The following is a 24,105-nucleotide window of genomic DNA, read 5'->3' as shown; positions in this document are numbered from 1 at the left end:
AAATATTTAGCTGCACTAAAGTGCCAAGCTAAAATGTTACAGTTTGACTCAGAAATAATTCTACTCCATCCTTTCTAATAGGATCATGGTCTCCCTCCAGCTACAGGACACACAAAGTGTACAAAAGAAAATAATTTAAGTAAAATAATAAACTAGAATGTAAAAGCAAACAACCATTTCAGCACGAAAGCTTATAATTTTCTATCAATTAAGAAAAAAATTGCGGTAAAGGTTCAGCAGCATATTTCTTGGTGTAAAGATATAGGGGATGATTCTCCTCATTGCGTAGTGGGCTGGGAAACTCAAGCGAAGGCCATGTAGCAGGCTTCACACTGGGCGCCATGCTCTCCACATGTCTTCAACCGCCAGATTTCTGGCATCATCAGCTCCGCACCAGAAATCAGCACAGAGCTGCATAAATTATTTAAATTGTGATTTAAATATAATTAGTGGACCCTGGATTGAAATCTCCAGGCCTGATAACCTCTCCACCTCTGCCAGGGGTGTTTCACTCCAGCAGGGTTTATAACAGCTACCAACTAGCAGGGAGCTGGTGGCCCAATCCCTTTGGATTGAAGGGGGGGCCAGGGAGGCCCCCCAGGAGGTCAGGTGTAAGGGGGGTGCCCTGTGGGCATTTCTAGTCTGGTTGTGCCAACTTAGCCCACTGGCACTGCCCAAGGGGCAAAGTCACAATGCCCAGGGGCAGCTTGGCACTGCCCACCAGTCACTAAGCAGTGCTAAATGGGTGAAGCTAGAGGGGCAGGGCCTCTGCCTCGCGGGGAGTGGGAGGGTGCAAATTGGGGAATCCTACTGCCGATCTGCATCCAGCAGTGACAGAGGGAGGGAGGCCAACGATTGGGGCTATCCATCTGGGGACAGCGTGGGTTGGGGGAGCAGTGGGGAAGTGATTGCATGGCCAGCAATGTGGAGTCGCGAGGCTGGTAAGCAATTGAGTTGGTCAATGATCAGGAGACTGGCAGTGCGGGTCTACTGAGTATGCGCCAATCTCGGTGTGTGTGCCATGGCCCACTCAGCACTATGCTGCCAGCCTCTCCAGCAGAAATAGGCCCCGCCTACAGACTTTTAACAAGATTCATGCAAGGGCACTCTGTGATGCACAAAGTGTGTAAGATTCATTTTGAAAAACCCACTGGAAAAAACAGCGGGATTTACTCCAGTTTTTATGTGAGTTCGACACTTAGAATTTTTTTGGGAGAATCCCACCCATAAATTTTTGAAGTGAAACAATTAAAATCCATAAATGCGTCATTATGGAACCTGATTTAGAATGTATGCTGATTGAAGTTGAACCAGTTTTTGGCATTCATCTGCCACTGATTCCAATATTTAATTGGATTATTGCTGATGCGGCCACAGAATATGGACGTACAAAAATCTCAATTCTCACACCAATGTAGATAATTAAAACATGAAACAGATGAATTGTTAAATTTCAATTCTAGCTCCAATTAAGGTACAACAGAAGATAGATGAATTTCTATGAACTTAAATTTAATTTCCACTAATCACATATCACGTTAGTAATGAACAGACCAGAAATTGAACCTCTACGTCCTTTTTCTTTCTTCTCTCGGCCATTCAATGAAAGCAACATTTCTGGAATCTGAAAAAATTAGGATTTTTTGTAAGTTATTAATATTTTAAATAATTTTTCACAATACACATCTGTAGCCCCAAACAGATGCAAGTAAAAACAATGAACAAAGCTATATAGAAATAATAGATGTAGTAGTAGTATGACAGTTATGATGCCCTGATGAATGAATTAAACATATTCAAAGACCAGAGAAAGCAGGTGGCTGTTGCTGGAATCCATAATCTTTAAATCTAACGAACGTGTATGTGCACCTCAAGGAATAATAAAGGCTTCTGGCTTTCCTTCCCAACAAAACAATTAATCATACTATTGAAACAGACAGCTGGCATTTAAATACGGTTTACATGGAGTAACTTGTGGAGATAATTTTGGCTTTCAGCAATAGCCTAAGCCACACAATGAGGGGATTTTATGGCCTTGCTCATCCTGAAGTCATAAAATCCTGCCTGAATTCAACGGACCTATCCACTCTCCGCCCCTCGCCTGCTCTGATTTCCGTAACGGAGGGGGTAGTAAAATTCAGCCAATATCTGCTCACTCTGCTTTACACTATTCCCAATTTTTGGTTGCACATTCCAAATTCTACCTTCACCCTAAACACTGGAGGAGCGGCCTACAGCTGCCTGGGTCTGATACTTTGCAAAACATCTTAGAATTTTTATGTTAAAAGTGCTAATTGCTGCTGTTCATAGACTATGCTTATATTATTATTAATGACATTTGTTGGGTTATACTCACTGGGAAAGAGTTCTGGTTTAGGAGCAATTGATTATTGCAATGCAATTTACAACTGCTCTGTAATGTTCTGTTCGCTCCCCACTCCCCACAGCACTGTGCCTCTGCTCAAATTCATTTACATAATGAAAATAAAATCAGCCACAAACCAACATAATTGGACAGAGATTTATAATGTTTTTGTTTTTAAATCTGGCTTTAAAATTATCCCTTGGTAAATTGAAGTATGGAAATTGGAAAAGTAATTCAGTGAAAAATGAGTCCACACAAAAAAATTGGAATCCCAGTGCCAATGCGCCTCCTATGAACAATCTGACTTTAAATTACTGAATTTGACTTTTAAAAATATGCAAAGCGGTTTACTAATAAGATTGGGATACATTTGTGAGTGCGATAGCGAACTTTAAAAAGGAAATAATTCAAAATCTTTCAACACAATACCTATTTGTGTCATGCTCAAAAGTTTCAGCTCAATTTTCGCATTCTTAAAGGCCTGCAAACAAGTGGAAACTTCAAAAGGTGATTAATTTACTCTGCAGGCATGGCTACTTGTCAGGGCCTGCTTCTGGACTACTGTTTTCAAAACGATTACAAAAGCTTGCCAAAACTTGAGCTGAGCTGTATGCAAATTTTGTTTAAAATTCCATGACACTCAGATATTGAGGGGAGGGCACTGAGAAAAATGCTTCAATGAACGGAAATTTCAAACTGAATGATGGTGCAGTGGTTAGCACTGCTGCCTTACAATGCCAGGGACACAGGTTCAGTTCCAGCCTTGGGTGACTGTATGTGTGGAGTTCGCCCTCCATCTGCGTGGGTTTCCTTCAGGTTTTACCGGTTTTCTCCCACAGTCCAAAGATGTAAAGATTAGGTGGATTGGCCATGGTGAATTGCCCCTTGGTGTCAAAAGATACGTAGGTTAGATGGATTAGGCATGGTAAATGCATGAGGTTATGGGGATATGGCAGAAGGAAGGGCCTGGGAGGGGTGCTCTTTCGAAGAACTAGTGCAGAATCAATGGGCTGGAGGGCCTCTTTCCACATAGTAGAGATCTATGGTTCTACGGGGACGTATTTACTATCTATCATATAAAAAAAGCATAGCTAACAAGAAGTCTCTCCTCCTCTCATTGCCTGTGATTAGTATGCATTGGAAGCATTCACAAGTCGATACTCAAACAGTTTGATTTATTGTGGGGTTCTCTGGAGGTCGGTATTGGGACCCTTGCTTTTCTTGATAAGTATTAAATGATCTAAATCTTAGTGTGCAGGGAACAATTTCAAAGTTTGCAAATGACACAAAACTTGAAATTTTTGTAAACTGTGAGAAGGACAGTGTAGAACTTGTAAAAGACATAGACGTGGTGAAATGGGCAAATGGGTGGCAGAAGAAATTCAATGTGGAGAATTGTGAGGTGATGTACTTTGGTAGGAAAAACAGAGAGACAATAGAAGCTAAAGGATACAAATCTTAAGGGAGTGTTGGAGAAATGATACCTGGGTGTATATTTACATAGATCATTGAAGATAGTAGGTCAGTTTGAAATAGAAGTTCATAAAGAATACAGTATCCTGGGCTTTATTAATACAGGCAGCATGGTGGCACAGTGGTTAGCACTGCTGCCTCACAGAACCATGGATCCAGATTCAATCCCAACCTCAGGTGACCGTCTGCATGGAGTTTTCACATTCTCCCCATGTCTGGTTTCGTCTGGACGCTCTGGTTTCCTCCCACACTCCAAAGATGTGCAGGTTAGTTTGATTGGCCATGCTAAATTGCCCCTTAGTGTCAGGGTATCATCAGGGTCCATAAAAGTCCACAGACGATTAGGCTCCTCCAATGGATATTATGGTGCTATTGACATCATCATCTGGTTGATGTGACATGCAGAATAGGATTTCACCTTGTTCTCACATCCTGATCCATATTAGGCCACCAAACATACAAATCTTTTATTTGGAGGCACCTGGGTGAGCCTCATGAACTTCATCCAAAACTTGTGAATGACCAGGGGGTGATACAACCACTCAGGACCCCCAAAGAATACAACTATCCTGCACACTCAGCTCATCTTGCTGCTTTGCATCTGGCCTCATTCATCATCCCCTATAACCAAAGGTCAACCTTGCACAAGAAATCTCTTCAACTGGGATAAAACTGTGTCCCAGCTCGCCCACTGCTTAATCTGGTCAACATTCATTAGAGAATGTGAAAGTCTCTCAAACAAGAAAATTGCCTCAGGGGAGAATAATGTCTTGGTGGGTAAGTTTGGTAAAGGAAAATGAGGGAATACGGCCCCAACATCGTAGGATGAGGCATCACATGACAGAATGAGTTCTCAAACTAAACCAGCAGATTAGCTGATTATAGCAGCCTTTCATAGAACATAACAGCACAAAGAGGCCCTTCAGCCCACAAGTTGCGCCGATCATTTCCATAACTACCAGGCCTACCTATAACTCCCAATCCCATTAAATCCCATGTACTCATCCAGAAGTCTCTTAAAAGACCCCAGCAAGTTTGCCTTTACCACCACCGACGGCAGCCAATTCCACTCACTCACCACCCTCTGAGTGAAAAACTTACCCCTGACATCTCCTCTGTACCTGCTCCCCAGCACCTTAAACCTGTGTCCTCTCACGGCAACCATTTCAGCCCTGGCAAATAGCCTCCGAGAATCCACCCTATCTATACCTCTCAACATCTTATTAACCTCTATCAGGTCACTTCTCAACCTTCATCTCTCCAGGGAGAAGAGTCCCAGCTCCCTCAACCTATCCTCATAAGGCATGCCTCCCAATCCAGGCAACATCCTTGTAAATCTCCTCCGCACCCTCTCAATAGCTTCCACATGCTTCCTGTAGTGAGGCGACCAGAACTGTGCACAGTACTCCAAATGGGGTCTGACAAGGGTCTTATAAATTTGCAGCATTATCTCCTGACTCCTAAACTCAATCTCTCAATTAATGAAGGCTAGTACACCGTACGCCTTCCTGACCACATCCTCCACCTGTGAGGCCGATTTAAGAGTCCTATGGACCAGGACCCCAAGGTCCTTCTGCTCCTCAACACTGTTAAGAGTCCTACCCTTGATATTGTACTCCTTCATCCCATTGGACCTGCCAAAATGGACCACTACACATTTACCCGCGTTGAAGTCCATCTGCCACTTCTCCGCCCAGTCTTGCATCTTATCTATGTCTCGCTGCAACTTCTGACATCCCTCCAGACTATCCACAACACCACCAATCTTCGTGTTGTCGGCAAACTTACTAACCCATCCCTCCACTTCCTCATCCAGGTCATTTATGAAAATGACAAACAGCAAGGGTCCTAGAACAGATCACTGGGGCACTCCACTGGTGACCGACCTCCATGCAGAAAAAGACCCATCCACAACCACTCTCTGCCTTCTGTGGGCAAGCCAGTTCTGGATCCACAAGGCAACAGCCCCTTGGATCCCATGCCCTCTCACCTTTTCAAGAAGTCTTGCATGGGGGACCTTATCAAACGCCTTGTTGAAGTCCATGTAAACCACATCCACCACTCTTCCTTCATCAATGTGTTCCGTCACATTTTCAAAGAACTCAACTAGGTTTGTAAGGCACGGCGTGCCCTTGACAAAACCACGCTGACTATTTCTGAACATACTAAACTTCTCTAAAAGTTCATAAATCCTGTCCCTCAGTATCCTCTCCATCAACTTACCAACCACTGAGGTCAGACTCACCGGTCGGTAATTTCCCGAGCTATCCCTGTTCCCTTTCTTGAAAATAGGAACCACATCCGCAATCCTCCAGTCCTCTGGAACCTCTCCCGTCTCCATCGATGACGCAAAGATCATCGCCAGGGGCTCTGCAATCTCTTCCCTCACCTCCCACAGTAACCTGGGGTACATTCCATCTGGTCCCGGCAACTTATCTATCTTGATAGAATTTAAAAGTTCCAACACATCCTCTTTCTTAACGTCCACATACACAATCTTTTCAGTCTTCCGCAAACCTGCAGTACAACCTCCCAGATCATTTTCCACCATGAATGCCGAGGCAAAATACTCATTAAGCACCTCTGCCATTTCTTCTGGTTCCACACAGACTTTTCCCCCTTCACCTTTTATAGGTCCTATCCCTTCACTTCTCATCCTTTCACTCTTCATATACTTGTCGAATGCCTTGGGGTCCTCCTTAATCTTACCTGCCAAGGCCTTCTCATGACCCCTTCTGGCTCTCCTAATTTCCTTCTTAAGCTCCTTCCTACAGCCCATATACTCGTCTAGATCCTTAACATCCCCTAGCTCTCTGAACCTTCTGTACACTTTTCTTTTCTTCCTGACTAGGTTCATCACAACCTTCGTGCACCACGGTTCCCATGACCTACCAAAATCTCCCTGTCTCATCGGAACGTTGTCATGCAGAGCTCCAGACAAACATTCCTTGAAAATCCACTACCTTCCTTCAGTACTCTTCCCCAAGAACACGCCCAGCAAAGTTACCAACCCCTTGCTGTTCCTAACTTCCACCCACAGAGACTCCGTAGACAGTCCCTCCACAGCATCCACCTTCTCTACAGCCGTGACACTGTCCCTGATCAACAGTGCCACTCCGACCCTCTTTTGCCTCCCTCCCTGTCCTTCCTGAAACAACTGAATCCCGGCACCTGAAGTACCCAGTCCTGTCCCTGAGACATCCAAGTCTCCGTAATGGCCACCACATCACATTCCCAAGCAGCAATCCACGCCCTAAGCTCATCCACTTTATTCACTACACTTCTGGCGTTAAAATAGACACACCTCAGACCCTCGGTCTGGGCGCTTCCCTTCTCCATCACCTGTCTAACCTCCCTCTCACACTGTCTACAGTCCTTCTCTACTTGCCAGCTAACCTCCTCGCTCTCAGTCACCTCATCTTGATTCCCTCCCCCCAACCTTTCTAGTTTAAAGTCCTCCCAGTAGCCCGAGCCAACCTTCCTGCCAAGATATTGGTCCTCCTGGGATTCAAATGCCATCCGTCTTTATTGTCCTTGAAAGCTTTCATGTCCTTGAAAGCTTCCTTTTGTTCTGGCCCCCACTTCCATTTTGTTTCTTTGTGAAGTAATAGATACACTGACGCCAACACTGTAGAAAGGTCTGGCAGAAACTTCCCATAGTTTACTATGCCCAGAAATGACCTGTGCTTGAACACACTTCTGGGGATGGGGATTCCTTGATTCCTTGACCTTGGCTCCCACTGGGAACAGATCCTGCACTGTGCTTTTGTGACCCAAACATTCTATAGTCTGTGTCTGGAAGAATTACTTGCTATTCTTCAGGTGCAATCCTGCCTCTGAAAATCTCTTCAGCACGTGATCTAGGCTCTCTTCATTTTGCCCTGTAATCAGATTGTCATCCACCTACATGAGGAATCTTCTGCAAGATTGTTAACTGTCCTCTGAAAAATCACAGGACTGGAAGATACTCCAAAAACGAGGTATTTGAACAAAGCCTTGTGAGTGTTGTGACATATTGTTTTGAATCCTCCTCTACCAAAAGCTGCTGGTATGTCAAGTTATGTCAAGTTTTGAGAACATCTTGCATCCCGCAAGGGTTGAAAAAGGATCTTGTGTCCAGCTGGGAGGCCTGATTATTAATAAATTTGTAATCCCCACATTTGTACCACTTGTACGTACCATTACTTTCAAGAATAGGAACAAATATTCTAAGAGTACTTCTCTGCCTGCTCTGAGCTTTCCAGGTAATGCATAACCAGCTGAGGCATTTTCAAAGTTGAATTTCCTTGCTCAGCCTTTGATTTGCTCTTAGCACCCCTGCATTTCTTAGCTAAATTACCCTTTGTGTGCAACAGCATCTAGAACTTTGTACCGATTCATATCAGAAACATTCCATTGCTTTCACTCTTTTGCTTGTAGCCTCTTTCTTTACTTGCCGCACTGCAGTCGTCCGTGCACCATCAATGGCCTTTTGAATAACTTTTGCATTGCTGGCAGTCATTTCCATGTCCTGAAAAATTTCTAGATCCTTCTTATCGCGTCTTCCAACAAACACGCTGAATACTGTCCTCATTAATGCCGCAGACTAGACGGTCGCAAAGCATGTCCTCCAATACTGCTCCAAATTTTTAGAGAGCTGGCATAATTCAACAACAAAGTCAGCAATAGATGATTACATCTTCCAAAAATGATTATGAAACTTGAAAAGCTGAACAACCACTGACGGCTTAGGACTGTGGTGATTCTGAATGAGTGCAACTAAATCCATAAATTAAATGTCCCCTGGTCTCTGTGATGTTGCTAAATTCCTCACTAGCTTGTAAGTCTTTGCCACCCACATTCAGGAGAATTCAGTGCTTTTTACCCTCATCTGCAATTCCATTTGCCAAGAGAAAGTATTCCTACCTTTCCACATATTCAGACCAGTCCCTGTTCTCTTCCACAAACACACTGAACATTGTCATGGTGCTGCAACCGTGTTTTTTGTTGGTAAATTCACAAATCTCTGATCAGAGCCCTTGACTGCCTCTTGTGTTACAAATTAGTTATTCGTTGTGCAAATCTTCATAGTGCTATGCTGAACCCTCAAATGTTTCTTTATAATACAGTAAACCTAGCGTATATTTGTTGTATAAATTCTTGAATGGAAATTAAAATAACTCACGAAACCAAATTTTTCCTCAAAGGAGACATTATAAATGTCTCATTCTCACTTTTCCATTCTCCAATCTATCTTTTGTCCATTTGGAATTATTGAATGAAACAAAACTGGAGCCTCATGAAATTTAGATAAATTACCATCATTCATTCTTCTTAGATCTCATGAAAAATACTGCAAATGGTACAATTGATAGTATGCAATCTGCTGTGAAAATAAAACTGTAAAAATGGTTATGCATTAAGATGCTTGGAGATCTAAGTTCAATTAAGAATCTATCAGCAGAATTTCACCCTGTAATGTCCTAACTATGTTAGATGTTGGGGGTGTTAACAGAAAGAAAAAATGTGGTTTGCACACATGGATTCAAAGCAACAATAACAAATTTATTCTGGAACCTTTAACTGTACAAATAAAAAACTGAAAGTAAAACACCAGCCTGTGGCAGCACCTGAATGACATCACCATCAATTAACATGATCAGCTCTTAAAGCAATCTGCAACCCTTTTAAATATATAACACATTCCCTCCTCCCTCCCACCCCCCACTGGTGGGTTTCTAGTTGGGAGCATAAAAAAACATTTTTCCTCTGAACACATAACCTATTTTAAGGCTTAATCATATTTTCAGGAAGAGATGTAACTACAACTAAATATTTACAAGGATAATGGGTAGTGCTTCAAAGTTCTCTACTTACTTTCTTCATGCTATTATTAGACCATCTTTCCATCCACTGTACTGAACACTTCTTGTAAAAAGCTGGATTACTTTCACAGTTAATTGTAAAATTGGAGTTGGTACAATCCATTATCAGGACAACATGCAAGTTCTGCTGAATTCCTATAAAAAGAAGTATTTTAGTCTACTTTTTATAGTAATAATATAACTTTTATATTAATAAAAATTGCAAGATTAGATAGAATGGTAAACAATCTTCCCTGGCACTGCCCGCTGGTAGTCAAAACTAAGGCCAGACTTTTGCTCCCAGGTCAGGTACGCAGAGAGGGAAGAATTCAGGGGTCTGCAAACCCGAACTTTAAAAATGCTGGCCAGATTTTGGATTTTTGGTTTGTGCGATCTGGCTACAACAGGAGTTGGGGCAGGAAGCCTGGGAAAAAGGAAAGAGGCTGACAGGTGCAGAGGTGGGCTGAATGGAAAACCTGCCCTGGGACACAAAAGCTGTGTAGAAAAATGAAAAAACAAGGATTCAATCATAAAATATCCCTCCAAAGCTCACCTTGACCCACGCTCTTCAGGCCACCTATACCTCAATCACGCCAACCTATGCCACCTCATGCCCTGTACCCATCCCACATGGCCCCTCAGGGCCTAAATGCCAAACCATTCCCCTGTCCTTCTGCCCCTGCCTCCTCACACTTGCCACCCCAAGTTATGCCCATGTCACCCCATGGCCTTATATAGCCCCTGTGCCAACTCATGCCAACTATGCCCCCACCTCCACATTTCGTCCCAACAATTACAATACTAACTGACCTATTATCCACCATGGGCAGACATCAGGGCCCATGCAGGAAAGAGGTAAAATAAAGTTCACAGAGGTGAGATAAGATAATGCCCTATAAAATAAGCTTCTAACTGTCTGTTGTAGACTTCACTATGATTTTTAAAATCCCATATTGTAAATTTGCAATTCTGTAACAAAATAAAACCTTTTTTAACCTCAAATGCACAATCCCTAATAACAAACATTGGAATTCATAATCCCACACCAAAGAATCCAGAACGACTTGTAGTTGTCAATTAAGATGTGAAATGGAAGACACTCTAAATAGCATGTAATCAATTATTTTTATCAGCCCAGATAATTTTTTCAAAGATTTAATGGGCTGAACCTTTAATGCCTTGACCGCTCCATTTGACTGGTTCCCCTTGACAGGTGCTCCTAACAGGCCTGTTGACAGTTCCAATGAGCTTTTCAGTAATGCATTTATGCACTTTCTACACATTTTTGCTGACTTTCAATAGCTCCAAAGGGCATCAACCTCCACCAATGGGAATTTTACATTCCCCCAAAGGTGTCGTGGGACCAGATCCAAATGGATTCACCTCTCTAAAGGTGTACCTGGCTACTCAAACGATTCCATCAAGTGTAAACTTGTTCTTACCTGATCTAATTTTCACATATGGGTTTCACAATCCTGGCCTACCATAGTACACTTCAGTGGAGGCAGCTGATGATCTAAGTGATCAGCTGCCTTCAAAAATGTGTTCGGCCCCGTTTCCAATGCTGCAAAAATGGGAAATGATGTGTTTCTGGGTGGGACTTCCAATTTTCAAACATTTCCACCATTTTTGCCATGACAGAGAGGTTCTCCATAATGGCATAAGTGTGGGTCTAACTGTAGTTTTTAGGTGACATAGATTAGATGCTCAAGCAGGGCAGTGGGCCAGGAGACAACAGATTTTCAGGAGGTTCGGCTGGTCGCGAATCTCCAAGAAGCATTTTTTTTGCGCAATCATTATCATATGGAAATTAACAATCCTCCCCCCACCCTCCCCCTGTCAGGAGTGGTTCCCACCAATGAGGTTTACAACTGCTCCCCACTAACGGGGAATATGTGTCCTCATCCCACTGGTGGGTATAGATGCCATTGAGGCCCTCCCCCACAAGAGGTCGGGGGAAAGAAGGGTACCCCTTGGGCAATGTCAACCTGGCACCCTGGCCCTGCCCATGCGCAGTGACCCTCTCAGCATTATGCTGTCTTCCTCTCGGACAGGATGGGGCCCCATCCCCTACTTTTCAGCATGAATCACTCTAAGGTACTCTGCATTGCATGGAGTGTGGGAGGTTCATTCAGTTAAGTATGCCAAAAATGGGGCAGGAAATTCTCCCATCTTCTCACCCATTGGGCACTTAGTTGTGTTTTGGGAGAATCCCAGCCAGTGTTTGATGAGTGGACAATCTGATACTATCTGCTTTGCACCAATTCTTGTGACAAATTTCTACCCCTATATGGTATTTTGTACTTGGACTAGTTCCAATAGGGAGGCAAGACTACATACAGTCTTCAGGTAAAGTGAAGTTTAAAGGAAAAAAGCAACTGTATCAAGTTGGTCTAGTGTAAGTCAATCCCAAAAATAGTACTTTAGGCCCTCAATTTTCCATACTAAATTCTTATGTCTACATTTTTAATGGAAATTGTTTAAATAAACATGTTACATGGTAATTATACCTTTCCACCAGTGTTAATGCTGCATTTTAGATCCAGATGTTCAATGCAAATAAGCGCAGAATTTAAAAATCTCTTCTTGGAAAAGATTGCATTTCAAATCAATATTAATTTTTCATGAAACCTAATCTTGAACAAGTTTCAGCATTTTAGCATTGCAAATAGAATCTCTGCGTGTTGGTACTGCCTGGAGTGGGTTTTGAAAATGCATTTTCCAACTCAGATGTGCACATTCTACCCCAAAGACAAAGGCACACTCAGTGTGCTATTCAGAATTTATTATAGGTTTCTGGGGAAATTCTTGTTATTTTCAGATACGTATTTAAACTATGCACCTGCAAATAAGCAACATTCTTGAGGTTGTTTTCGTTAGAGAAGGTTAAGAGGTGACTTAATTGAGGCATACAAGATGATCAGAGGATTAGATAGGGTGAACAGTGAGAGTCTTTTTCCTCGGATGGTGACGGCTAACACGAGGGGACATAGCTTTAAATTGAGGGGTGATAAATATAGGACGGATGTCAGAGGTAGGTTCTTTACTCAGAGGGTACTAAGGGCATGAAATGCCCTGCCTGCAGCAGTAGTGGACTCGCCAACTTCAAGGGCATTCAAATGGTCAGTGGATAGGCATATGGATAACATTGGAATAGCTTAGGTTAGAGGGTCATTAGATTCGTTCCACTGGTCGGCGCAACATCGAGGGCCGAAGGGCCTGTACTGCGCTGTAATGTTCTATGTTCTATGTTCCCAACTGCCACATCCTATTCTTCCCTAATGTTTACGTGTCCTGGGAGCTAATCCTGCCAACCTTATTCCTGTTCCCCTTATCACTCACAACTTTGTCCCTGAAGACTCTGCCAATAAATTGGCCATCACAGCTCTTCACAGCATCTCCCTCCAAAAGGATGTGTTCATCTGCTGATTTCCTAATCACATCTCCACACCATCATCAATATAAGCTACTTCTACCTCGGTAATACTGTTACACCTTCCCACCCATCCTCAGATTATCTGCTGCTGAAACTTTCATGCCTTTGTTATCTCCGGACTTGATAATTCGAATATGATCCTGGCCAGCCTCCTATTTCCCACATGACATAAACAGCCAGATAAATACTGTGGCTACAAGAGCAAGTCCAAGTCTGTGAATTCTGCCGGATTAATGAACATCCAGAACAAAACCCTCTTGACTGCAACCCCATCCACTCCCTTAAATATTCACATCCTCCACCACAGACATATATTATCAACAATGTGTATCACTTTCCGCGTGCAAGATGCACTGTGGCAACTCACCAAGACTCCATCAACATCACCTTCCAATTCCATAGCCTCTGTCACTATGAAGGGCAAAGGCAGCAGATCCACGGAAATACCACCATCTGCAAGCAATATACCATCCTGACTTCGAACTATATCATCATTCCATCATTATTACCAATTCAAAATCTGGAACTCCCTTCTTAAAGCACTAAAGGTGTACCTACACCAAATGGTCTGAAACAGTTCGAGAAGGTGGATCATCACCACCTTCTCACAGGTGATCAGAGATGGATAATTTATGCTGACAAGAGGTCTTATGCAATGGGTAGTGTCCCTGCCTCTAAGCAAGATGCCCCAGGTTCAAGCCCACCCCAGAGCTTGATGGCCAAGAAAGACCATGCATAACATGGTCAAACAGGTTGAGTATGTCAACCTGCAAATCCTTCCAACACACCAGTAGCTGGCAGTAAGAGACTATAAGCTTCTGGCCACAGACTAACAACTTGTACTAGGAATTATTAGCTACACAAACAGATGAAATGCTAACTAGTGCACCACCAGATGTGGGAAAAAAGTAGAATATATGCCAGCCCAATCACTGACACCCACATCCTGTGAAAGTATGGTTTAAAAATTGAAAAATAAAGCTATGCTTATCCAAAATTCTGCTCTTAATTTCTTAACTTGCATCAAATTTCACGCATTCACCTCGTCTGGGCTTGCTTACCATCACTGACTACTCTTCTAAGAACACTTTAACTTCAAATTCTCATTTAGCTTTTAAATCCCCCCATGTTTAAAGTTTATTTGTAAGTGTCATAAGTAGGGCAGCACGGGTAGCACAGTGGTTAGCACTACTGCTTCACAGCTACAGGGACCTGGGTTCAATTCCTGGCTCAGGTCACTGTCTGTGGGGAGTTTGCACATTCTCCTCATGTCCACGTGGGTTTCCTCCAGGTGCTCCGATTTCCTCCCACAGTCCAAAGATGTGCGGGTTAGGTTGATTGGGCATGCTAAGATTGCCCCTTAGTGTCCTGGGATGTGTAGGTTAGAGGGATTAGCGGGTAAATGTGTAGGGATATGGGAAAAGGGCCTGGGTGGGACTGTGGTCGGTGCAGACTTGATGGGCTGAAGGGCCTGTTTCTGCACTGTAGTGTTCTATGAAGTACGCTTACATTAACACTGCAATAAAGTTACTGTGAAAATCCCCCAGTCGCCACACTCCAGCACCTATTGGGTACACTGAGAGAAAATTTATCATGGCCAGTGCACCTAACTAGCATGTCTTTTGGACTGTGGGAGGAAATCTGAGCATCTGGAGGAAACCCATGCAGAGATGGGGAGAACGTGCAGACTCCACACAGACAGTGACCCAAGCCAGGAATTGAACCCGGGTCCCTGGCTTGTGAGGCAGCAGAAGAACGTGAGAATCTCTTAAGATGAGCTCTGAGTTGATGAAGTGGGGAGGGAGTGAAATTGGAAATAAATAAAGGAAGTCTCACTGATCCCCAGTTGGCAACCAGGTCAACACCTCCAAGTACCTGCCAGTCCTTTTCTGCAATTGGGGCCCATCCACTATCAGGCAGATCCTGGCAGTGCCCTCAATCTAGTCCCATTAATTATCATGAATTGCCTTTTGGCTTTTGCCAGGAGAAAAGCCACTTACATTACCCACTCACCTCCTGCAAGATTGTCTCATGATGAGAACAAGCAAGCCTGTCCGCCAACCCAACAGTCTCATTTTGGATTTCTCTCCACGGGGCTCATAAGTTTACACCCTTCACATGGAATTAGATTAGACGAGGAACAGTAATCAGAATCCTTTCCCTGTAGGGCATTGGCTTTTGTTGGCCTTTTGTGGCATTTTGTGAATGTATGCCCATAAATTACTATGCTCATCAAGTTCAATTTCATACCTTTCCATGGTGGAATTTGAAAACAATGGTTGCTAGTCCAGCACCATAATAACTGCACAACTGTGCCCTGTTGCATCATAGAAAAAAAGACTTTTATTTTACTCACTATATGAGAAGTAATTAAAGATCGGTCCAGTGAATCCATCTTGTGAGGCCTGATCTTTTAAAGGTGATAGAATTGGTTCCAGTTCCTCTAGTGTATAGAGCCCAGGCACTTCACCTAACATGTAAAAAAAAAGTTTTTTATATTTCAGCAACTGGCTTATTGTGGATTGTGAAAGACAAAAATAAACAGAAGGCATGCAACAAGTGTTGAATCAAGAAAATACACGATCCTTCTTGGATAACACAGCTAAATAATCTTATTAATTGAATAAATTATGTTCATATATTCTTCACGTTCTCCCAAATCAAATGGCTTAAAATAACTTTGGTTTTAGAAAAAGGAGAGAGGAAAAAGAGCCAGACTGCTGAGCACCAGAAAGAACACATGGCACCAGAAAGAATACATGGATGCTGAATCGAATCCTCTGTTTAAGAAGTTCAAACATGTTATGTTTTAAATATGAAAAAAAAGTTTTCTGGCCAGCTAAACTTTGTGAAGTGGGATCAAGATAATTAATACTAAAACAGCAATTAATTTTATTCTTTCTCAGATAAGGGGCAGACCATTTAAGGCTCAAATGAGGAGAAATGTCTTCACTCAGAGGGTGGTGACTCGTTGGAATTCTCTATCCCAGAGGACTGTGGAAGCTCAATCGTTGAACACGTTCAAGACATATATCGACAGATTTCTGGATACTAATGACCTTAAGGGAGATGAGGAAAGTAGGGAATAATGAGGTAAATGATCAGCCATGATCTGTTTGAATGGTGGAGCAGACTTGATGGGCCAAATGGCCTACTTCAGCTCAGATTTCTTATGTTCCTATGTTCTCCTGAACTCCATAAATATATCAAAGGGAAAAGAAGAAGTTATATTTGAGAGCTAACATTGGGTCAGGGTGTGTCTTCAAGCCTGATTCTAGAAACATTACCTAGACTGATATCAACAGGAAGGAAGTGCTGCAATGTCAAAGATGTTGCCTCTTAGATGAGACTGTACACCAAAAATACAAATCTGGCCTTTTAGGTGGATGTTCATAGATTTGATGGGAGTTGTATGTTGAAATCCTGGGGAGTAAAAGTGAATAATTAAACTTCTGTGCATGTTGGAACAACAGGCTTTCCTAGATAAATAAGATGGCTTTGAAATGTCAATAAAAGAACATCTTCTGCTTTCACTGCCTCATTGTTATAACTGAAGAATGCTTAGCAAGTGAGTAAGTAAGAACAATAACTTCAGCCATGAGTATTTGTTTATGTGATGTAAGTGATGCTGATAAGGCAACACAAGTTGCCTTGAGAATTAATGGTTAGCCTCCTTTAGGAACTACTGCAGTTCATGTAGGTATATCAGTTGTGCTGTTAGGGAAGGAATTCTAGGATTTTGAATCAGTGACACTGAAAGATGATGTGTGACCTCGAGGTGAACATTACTGGTGGCATTCCCATGCATCTACCATCCTTGCCCGTACAGATGAAAGAGATCACAAGTTTGTGAAGTGCTGTTGAAGGAACCTTGGTGAGTTGCTGCAGTGCAACTGGTAACAACTACTACTGTGTACCAATGGTGGAAGGAGTCTATAAGGTGCTGGCAGGCTGCTTTATCCTGGATGATATTGAGTCCCTTGACAGTTATTGGAGCTGTACTCAACTAGGGAAGTGTAGAGTATTCCATCACATTCCTGACTTATTCCTTGCAAATGGTAGACAGTTTTCAGGGGAGTTAGAGGTGAGTTACCCACTATAAAATTCCCAGCTTCAAACCTGCCCTTGTTGCCACAGAGATGGTCCATTAAGTCTCTGGTCAATAGTAACCCTAGGATGTTGATGTTGGGGGATTCAGTCACGGTAATACCACTGAACGTCATATGGAGATGGTTACATTCTCACTTGTTGGAGATGGTTATTGTATTCACTTGTGTGGTGTAAATGTTGTGTGCCACTTATCGGCAGAAGCCTGTATGTTAGTTAGATCTCATTGCATATGGACACAGAGTACGTCACTATCTGAGGAATCTCAAATGGTACTGAATGGTGGCACAGTGGTTAGCACTGTTGCCTCATAGCACCAGGGGCCCAGTTCAATTCTGGCTTCGGTCATTGTCTGTGCGTTCACCTCATGTCTGCATGGGTTTACTCCAGGTGCTCCAGTTTCTTCCCACAGTTCGAAAGACATGCTGGTTAGGTACAATGGCCATGTTACATTCTCCCTCAGTGTACCCGAACAGGTGCCAGAATGTGGCGAATAGGGGATTTTCACAGTCACTTGTGATAATAATAAATCAACTTAAACTTAGTCTCTGTGCTGTCATCAGCACACATTTCGATTCCTGACCTTATTCTGGAGTAAAGGTCAATGATGAAACAATTGGAGATGGTTGGGCCCAGGACACCACCATAAGAAACGCTTGCAACAATGTCGTGGGATTGAGATGACTATTCTCAAATATCTACTTCAATAATAAAAGCATCTTCTTTTGTGCTAGGTATGAACCCAACCAGTCTTTATCGCCACAAGGACTGTGCAATGGTCAGTCACTCCTAATTGTCTAGGACAGATGCAGTTGCGAGAGGTAGATTGATGAGGATGAAGTCAACTGGTATTTCCCTCTTGTTGGTTCTCCCAGCACCTACTGCAGGCCCAGGCTAACATAATGTCTTTCAGGGCTGATCAGTTTGAGCGGTAGTGTGTTAATGAACCACTCTTAGTATTGCAGATTGAAGTCCTAACCTTGAGTATATTCTATGCCCTTGATACCCTCAATTCTTCTTTCAAATGGAAGAAGGAATTGGGAACACTGATTCATCAGTTAAAGAAGGTTGGTTGATAACAATCAGCAGCAGGTATCTTGGCCAATATTTGACTTGATGCCATCAGACTGCATGCAATCCAGAGTCAATGTTGAGGACTACCACAACTATTCCCTCCTGACTTTACGCTGCTGGTCATTCTGTCCTGCTTTTGAGGCAGAATTAATCCAGGGATAATAATGGAGATGTCTGGGGCATTGGCTGTAACACATAATCCAGTAAGAATGGGTATGTCTGATCTTGACTCATTTGTGGGAGAGCTCTTCCAATCTTGGCACAGTTCTAGATGACTGTCAGGGGAAATTTTCAGAATCAACATAACAGGGTGTGCCTTTGTCTTTTTGGTGCCTTGGTCTACGGAGAATGGTTGATCCAGTTTTATTCATATTCTATTTTTTGTAACTGTTTGGTACAACTGGCTAGGCCATTTCAGAGCGCAGGTAAGAATCAACCACATTGCTGCTGGCCTGGATTCATAATTACGCTAGATTAGTAAGAATGACAGATTTCTTTCTCTGTGAAGTAGATTGGGAATTTTAAGGAGTAAACAATTAAAACTGAATGTAATGTCTTCAAGGAACAGATACAATATGAGGTTTTATCTGTGATGTGTCTTTGATGAAGGTAAAATAAGTGCATGATGTGAGAGCAAAAGGTGAGTTGGAATCTGAGTGCAATGAGGAACAAGTGCTAAATTGGGAATTCAGTACAGGCTGGAAATCTCCAGTAAGATTTTCTCAACTATAATTTGGATTAACTGTCAAATTCTGATTTAAACTATAAAACTGTAAACTTGTTAAAAATATCTATTTTAACAGAAACTTTCTGTCGTTATCTGTCAATCAACTGAAAACATTGCATGAATGAGTCTTAATTACTAAAGCAAGAAGCTGACTTAACAGTTTCAACTTAGGTATGAATCATCAGCCACCTATAAAAGCAAACAGGTTTTGGAACCTCAGAGTGGGAGCACAAAGCAAAGGAAGCACAGAGTGCAATGAAGAATGATAAATTGGGAATTGGACTCTGCAGTGGAGGAAAGAGGTGCTACTTTTTTGAACCTTTCTCAATCTCAAGTAGCTGGTATGTGTTCTTCAAGTGTTTCCAAACTAGGAGGCTCGCTAATAAATTAGCTGAGCAAATTAATAACTAATTGATTAATTAAACAAATGAGATTGTACAGACATGGCAGGAATGAAGCTGTGCCAGCAACATGTGGGAATTAGTGGAACACACTGCAGTTCCGAACAACCATATTTACAGTAAATGTTTGCAGTTCGAACGACTTCTGCTCAGAACTGCTGAGTTGGAGTCTGAGTTGCAGGTGTGGCAGAGCATCGGGGGGAGGAGAGTTGTCCAGATACTTTGTTCCAGGAGGGAGTCAGACCTCTTAAGTTATGTAGAATTTTATGTTTATTCAATGGTCAGGGGATCCAACAAGTAACCCTGGACTTTTGCTAATGGTTAGAAGGTGCTTGTTATTTGCATAAGGGAAGAGCTGCAGGCTGAGTGAATAAACTGACTGTGGCACCATGATAATAAGAACATAAGAACATAAGAAATAGGAGCAGGAGTAGGCCATCTGGCCCTTCGAGCCTGCCCCACCATTCAATAAGATCATGGCTGATCTGTCGTGGCTCAGTTCCACATTCCCGCCCTCTCCCCATAACCCTTAATCCCCTCTCTTATCAAAAACCCATCAACCCGCGTCTTAAAAATATTTAGCGAGGTAGCCTCCACCACTTCAACGGGCAGAGAATTCCAGAGATTCACCACCCTTTGAGTGAAGAAGTTCTTCCTCAATTCCGTTCTAAACCGCACCCCCCTTTATCTTGAGGCTGTGCCCGCTAGTCCTACTGTCCTTTCTGAGCGGGAAGAGTCTCTCCACCTCTATCCTATCCATCCCATTCATCATCTTATACGTCTCAATGAGATCTCCCCTCATTCTTCTAAACTCTAACGAGAACAAGCCTAGTTTATTCAGCCTCTCCTCATAGTTCAACCCCCTCAACTCCGGTATCAGCCTAGTAAACCTCCTCTGCACTCCCTCCAAGGCCAAAATATCCTTGCGTAAGTACGGCGACCAAAACTACACACAGTACTCCAGCTGCGGCCTCACCAATGCCCTATACAGCCGCAGCAAGACCTCCCTACTTTTATATTCAATCCCCCTCGCTATGAAGGCCAGCATCCCATTAGCCTTCCTGACCACCTGCTGCACCTGCAGGCTGGGTTTTTGCGACTCATGCACAAGGGCCCCGAGGTCCCTCTGCACCGTCGCCTGCTGCAGTTTTTCGCCACGTAAGTAATAGTCCTTCCTACCATTATTCCTACCAAAGTGGACCACCTCGCATTTGCCGACATTAAATTCCATTTGCCATTTCCAGGCCCATTCACCCAGCTTATCTAGATCCTTCTGTAGACTCTCCGCACCCTCCGCACAATTTGCCGTTCCACCAATCTTGGTGTCATCAGCAAATTTCGACACCATACACTCGGTTCCCTCCTCCAGATCATCTATATAAATGGTAAATAGCTGAGGCCCCAGCACCGACCCCTGGGGCACTCCACTAGTCACCAGCCGCCAATCCGAATAGCACCCATTAACCCCCACTCTCTGCCTCTTATTTGACAACCAATATTCTATCCACGCTAACACCCTACCCCCAACTCCATGCCCCCTTACCTTCTGCAATAGCCTCTTGTGAGGTACCTTGTCAAACGCCTTCTGAAAATCAAGACAGACCACATCCACCGGCTCTCCTCTATCCACCGCCCTAGACACATCCTCATAGAACTCCAATAAATTTGTCAGACACGACTTCCCCTTAACGAAACCGTGCTGCGTCTGCTCTATCAAGCAATTCCCCTCAAGATGCCTCGCTATTTCCTCCTTGATGACGGATTCTAACATGATATGGGACAATATTCAATTGAAGAGACAGAAATTTGGTAGTGATTAAAGACAGTATAGTAAGGAGGCTAGACACTGATTGCTGTACATTATCTGCACTAGATATCAACAAAGTTTGTGACATGTGCTGTACTATTAAGTGTTGCACGTCTCCTTAAAGTGTACGGTTAGCAATATAAGTTGACCAATATTTGAATATTTAGTAGCAAAAGCTTGCTTCCTTCCCTCCCTCGCTTGCCTTCGACCGAATACCTTAGGAGAGGCAAAAAAGGAAACTCTGACAAAATCTATCTGGAGCCCAAAGGTATACTGGTCTAAATATATAGGCCATGATCTTACCATTTTGCCCTGCCAGCAGTTCTTATTGGGACCAGACATCTGGCAGATCAGCCTTGCACCCAAAAAAGATGCCAGGCTGATCTCAATATTTAAATTCTACGGTAAGTAGCATTTATATATTACAAGTGAGCCCGGGATGCAATTGCCCTGGCTCACTTGCCTCTGTGGCCTCGCTGGTAAAGGGTCCCTCCAGCGAGGATTACATATGGTCCTCATCATTGGGGACCAGATGTGATGACCTAGCCGGTAGGACCTGGCAGTGCCAGCCTGGCACATTGGCAGTGCCCAAAGGGCACCCTGACAGTGCCAGCCTGGTACACTGCAGCATCCACTGGGCAGTGAGCAGTGCCAAGGGGTGGGGCTGAAGGACAGGGCCTATGGGGAAGGGAGGGGGAAGGGTTTGAGGGCAGGCCGACTGGGGGGTTTAAAAAAAACTGAGGCGGCTTATGAACCGGTAACAGAAACTACAAAATAGATACACATAGGTACATAACATCATTGCAAACAAAAGGAATACAATTTATTCACTACGATATATTTATATTTCAGTGCTTCAGCAGACACTAGCTCAAAAGGTTGTTGGCCTATAATTATTGTTTCATATAATTACAGCTTAGATACAGACCTGATGACAGGACACTGTTCACCATCTCAAGGAATTGTGCATGCACAAACTGATAGTCTTCCAGAAGCAACACAACCTGATGTCCATCAAGACCTGCAAGCTGCATCACCTAGAAAGAAAGTTAAATAATGAACAACGTAATAGGGAAATGCTTACCTGACAATGCACAGTACAAATTCCAACAGGTCAAGTTCAAGGAAACCATGAATATATTGCTGAGAATAATAACTGCATAATTACTGAAGCTATAAAGAAATGACTACACTTCGCCAAATGAGAATTGCACAGACGGTATGGTTAACAATTACAAAGGAGAAAACTCAATTCCTGCAAACCATACAAAAATAAATTATTCATATTTTTCTTAATTCATGAAGAAATTCCAATCTTTTATAATGATAATACTTGAGCTGTGCCTCATAATTTCTCCTAAACAACAAAGACTCACAAAAGAGCTAAGTAGCTACACTCAGATACCTAAACTCCTTTATATCTAATGGCATTGTCCCTCAGCTAACAAGTTAGGTAGACAACAACACTCAAGCCTCTGTCAAAAGATGCATAATAAACATAAAATCATCAATGGCTTGACAATTTATTTGTTTTAAGACAGTGCAGCTAATTCAGAATTTCATTGATTCAGAAATCTTTAATTAACAGTACTCATTGTTATTACGCAGCAAATCAACCATGGGGTTTGCACATATGCAGTTAATCCTGCAAACCAGGAAGCTTATATCCAATTTGCCTTTCTTCTCCAAAAGCTTTGCTACACTGGTTCTTCACTGTCAGAATTAGAATGAAGTTGCTGTACTTACTTACTAGTTACCCACTGAACTCACCAGAAAAGTATAAGTGAAATTTACATGCATGATAAATCCAATTACTGCAAAACAATCTCATTGCACTGAAAATGTACAAGTATGGAGTCTTATTCCTTCAGGTTTTACTTACTGTTGGGCATTTTAAAAACAGTTTTTAAAAACATCAACACATAAAAAGTATGTTATAATTTCTGTCTCTTTTATCCTTTTCTGTACATGATTTCACTTTAAATCAAATATTCTAAATTATATTCCTTGGTTTTGACATTGCAAGTCTCTGGGGAGTCTTCAATCTGATTGTTTGATGAAAGTTTATTGGTTTCTTCATCAATGACACAAGAACCAGTTTAATGTCAAAATTGGATTTGCCTATTTTGTCAGCTCCAACAGTATCCCCACAAATGCAAAAATAAAGAAAGCTCATGCCTCCAAATAACTAGCTTATGTCTGACATTTGTCAGTTCTAGTTGTCTAATTATTCATGATGAGGGCGATGAAAGGGTGATTTAAGAAATATCACGAGAGAAGTTTTCAAATTGATTCTTGGGAAATTGTTAAATGTGCTTTCCACCTTCCCTTAATAATACGTTCCCAGCTCCGTAGCTGCTCTAAGCTGAACAGCACTGCCTCAGGGCTTCCCTAACTCTCTTGATAAGTTAGATGCCCTCTTTCACTCTACAGTTAGATTCATGATTGTGGTCCCATTTCACACCCATCACTCACTGAAACCTGTACTCTCTGATTAACTGGTTCTATTGTATACAAAGAGCCAACTCCACTGGCTGCTGTTAATTTATCGCACCTTGCTAGGGAAAACACCTGCCTGTTTGAAAAGTTACCATCTCTTCTTAAAATGAGAGGTCATGTGACTTAATCAGATTGGTTGCTTTAAGAGTGAGCAAAGTCTTCGGTAATAATTCATTTCAGTTTGCAGCTCCCTGTGAGTGAAATGATGTACAACTAAAGTTAAGCTAACTAATCTTATTACCATGGATGCCTTTTGCTGAAGGGTTATGCTCTGTTGACTGACACATACATTTGTTAACCTGTCAATTCCCTTTCACTGCTAATTTGTATTTTATCATTTTCAGTGTTTAAGTGAATTGTATTGTGTAATTTC

At 42.5% G+C, this 24,105-nt stretch overlaps 1 protein-coding gene across 2 annotated transcripts in view; it reads right to left on the bottom strand.

Annotated features, from left to right (window-relative positions):
- dync2h1 (dynein cytoplasmic 2 heavy chain 1) overlaps positions 1-24,105 on the bottom strand; it is a 546,351-nt gene that overhangs the window by 345,125 nt on the left and 177,121 nt on the right. For both annotated transcript variants that reach the window (XM_080197215.1, XM_080197216.1), the window contains exons 51-54: positions 22,162-22,270; positions 15,474-15,587; positions 9,695-9,837; positions 1,555-1,624 (exon numbers count right to left, since the gene is read on the bottom strand). In XM_080197215.1, the coding sequence (XP_080053341.1) occupies positions 1,555-1,624; positions 9,695-9,837; positions 15,474-15,587; positions 22,162-22,270 (436 nt within the window). The remainder of the gene's footprint in view (positions 1-1,554; positions 1,625-9,694; positions 9,838-15,473; positions 15,588-22,161; positions 22,271-24,105) is intronic.

This window comes from Carcharhinus amblyrhynchos, chromosome 10, assembly GCF_965287045.1.
Source record: "Carcharhinus amblyrhynchos chromosome 10, sCarAmb.v2.hapA, whole genome shotgun sequence".
Classification (NCBI taxonomy): Eukaryota; Metazoa; Chordata; class Chondrichthyes; order Carcharhiniformes; family Carcharhinidae; genus Carcharhinus; species Carcharhinus amblyrhynchos.
This window is presented reverse-complemented; position numbering and strand designations above follow the sequence as displayed.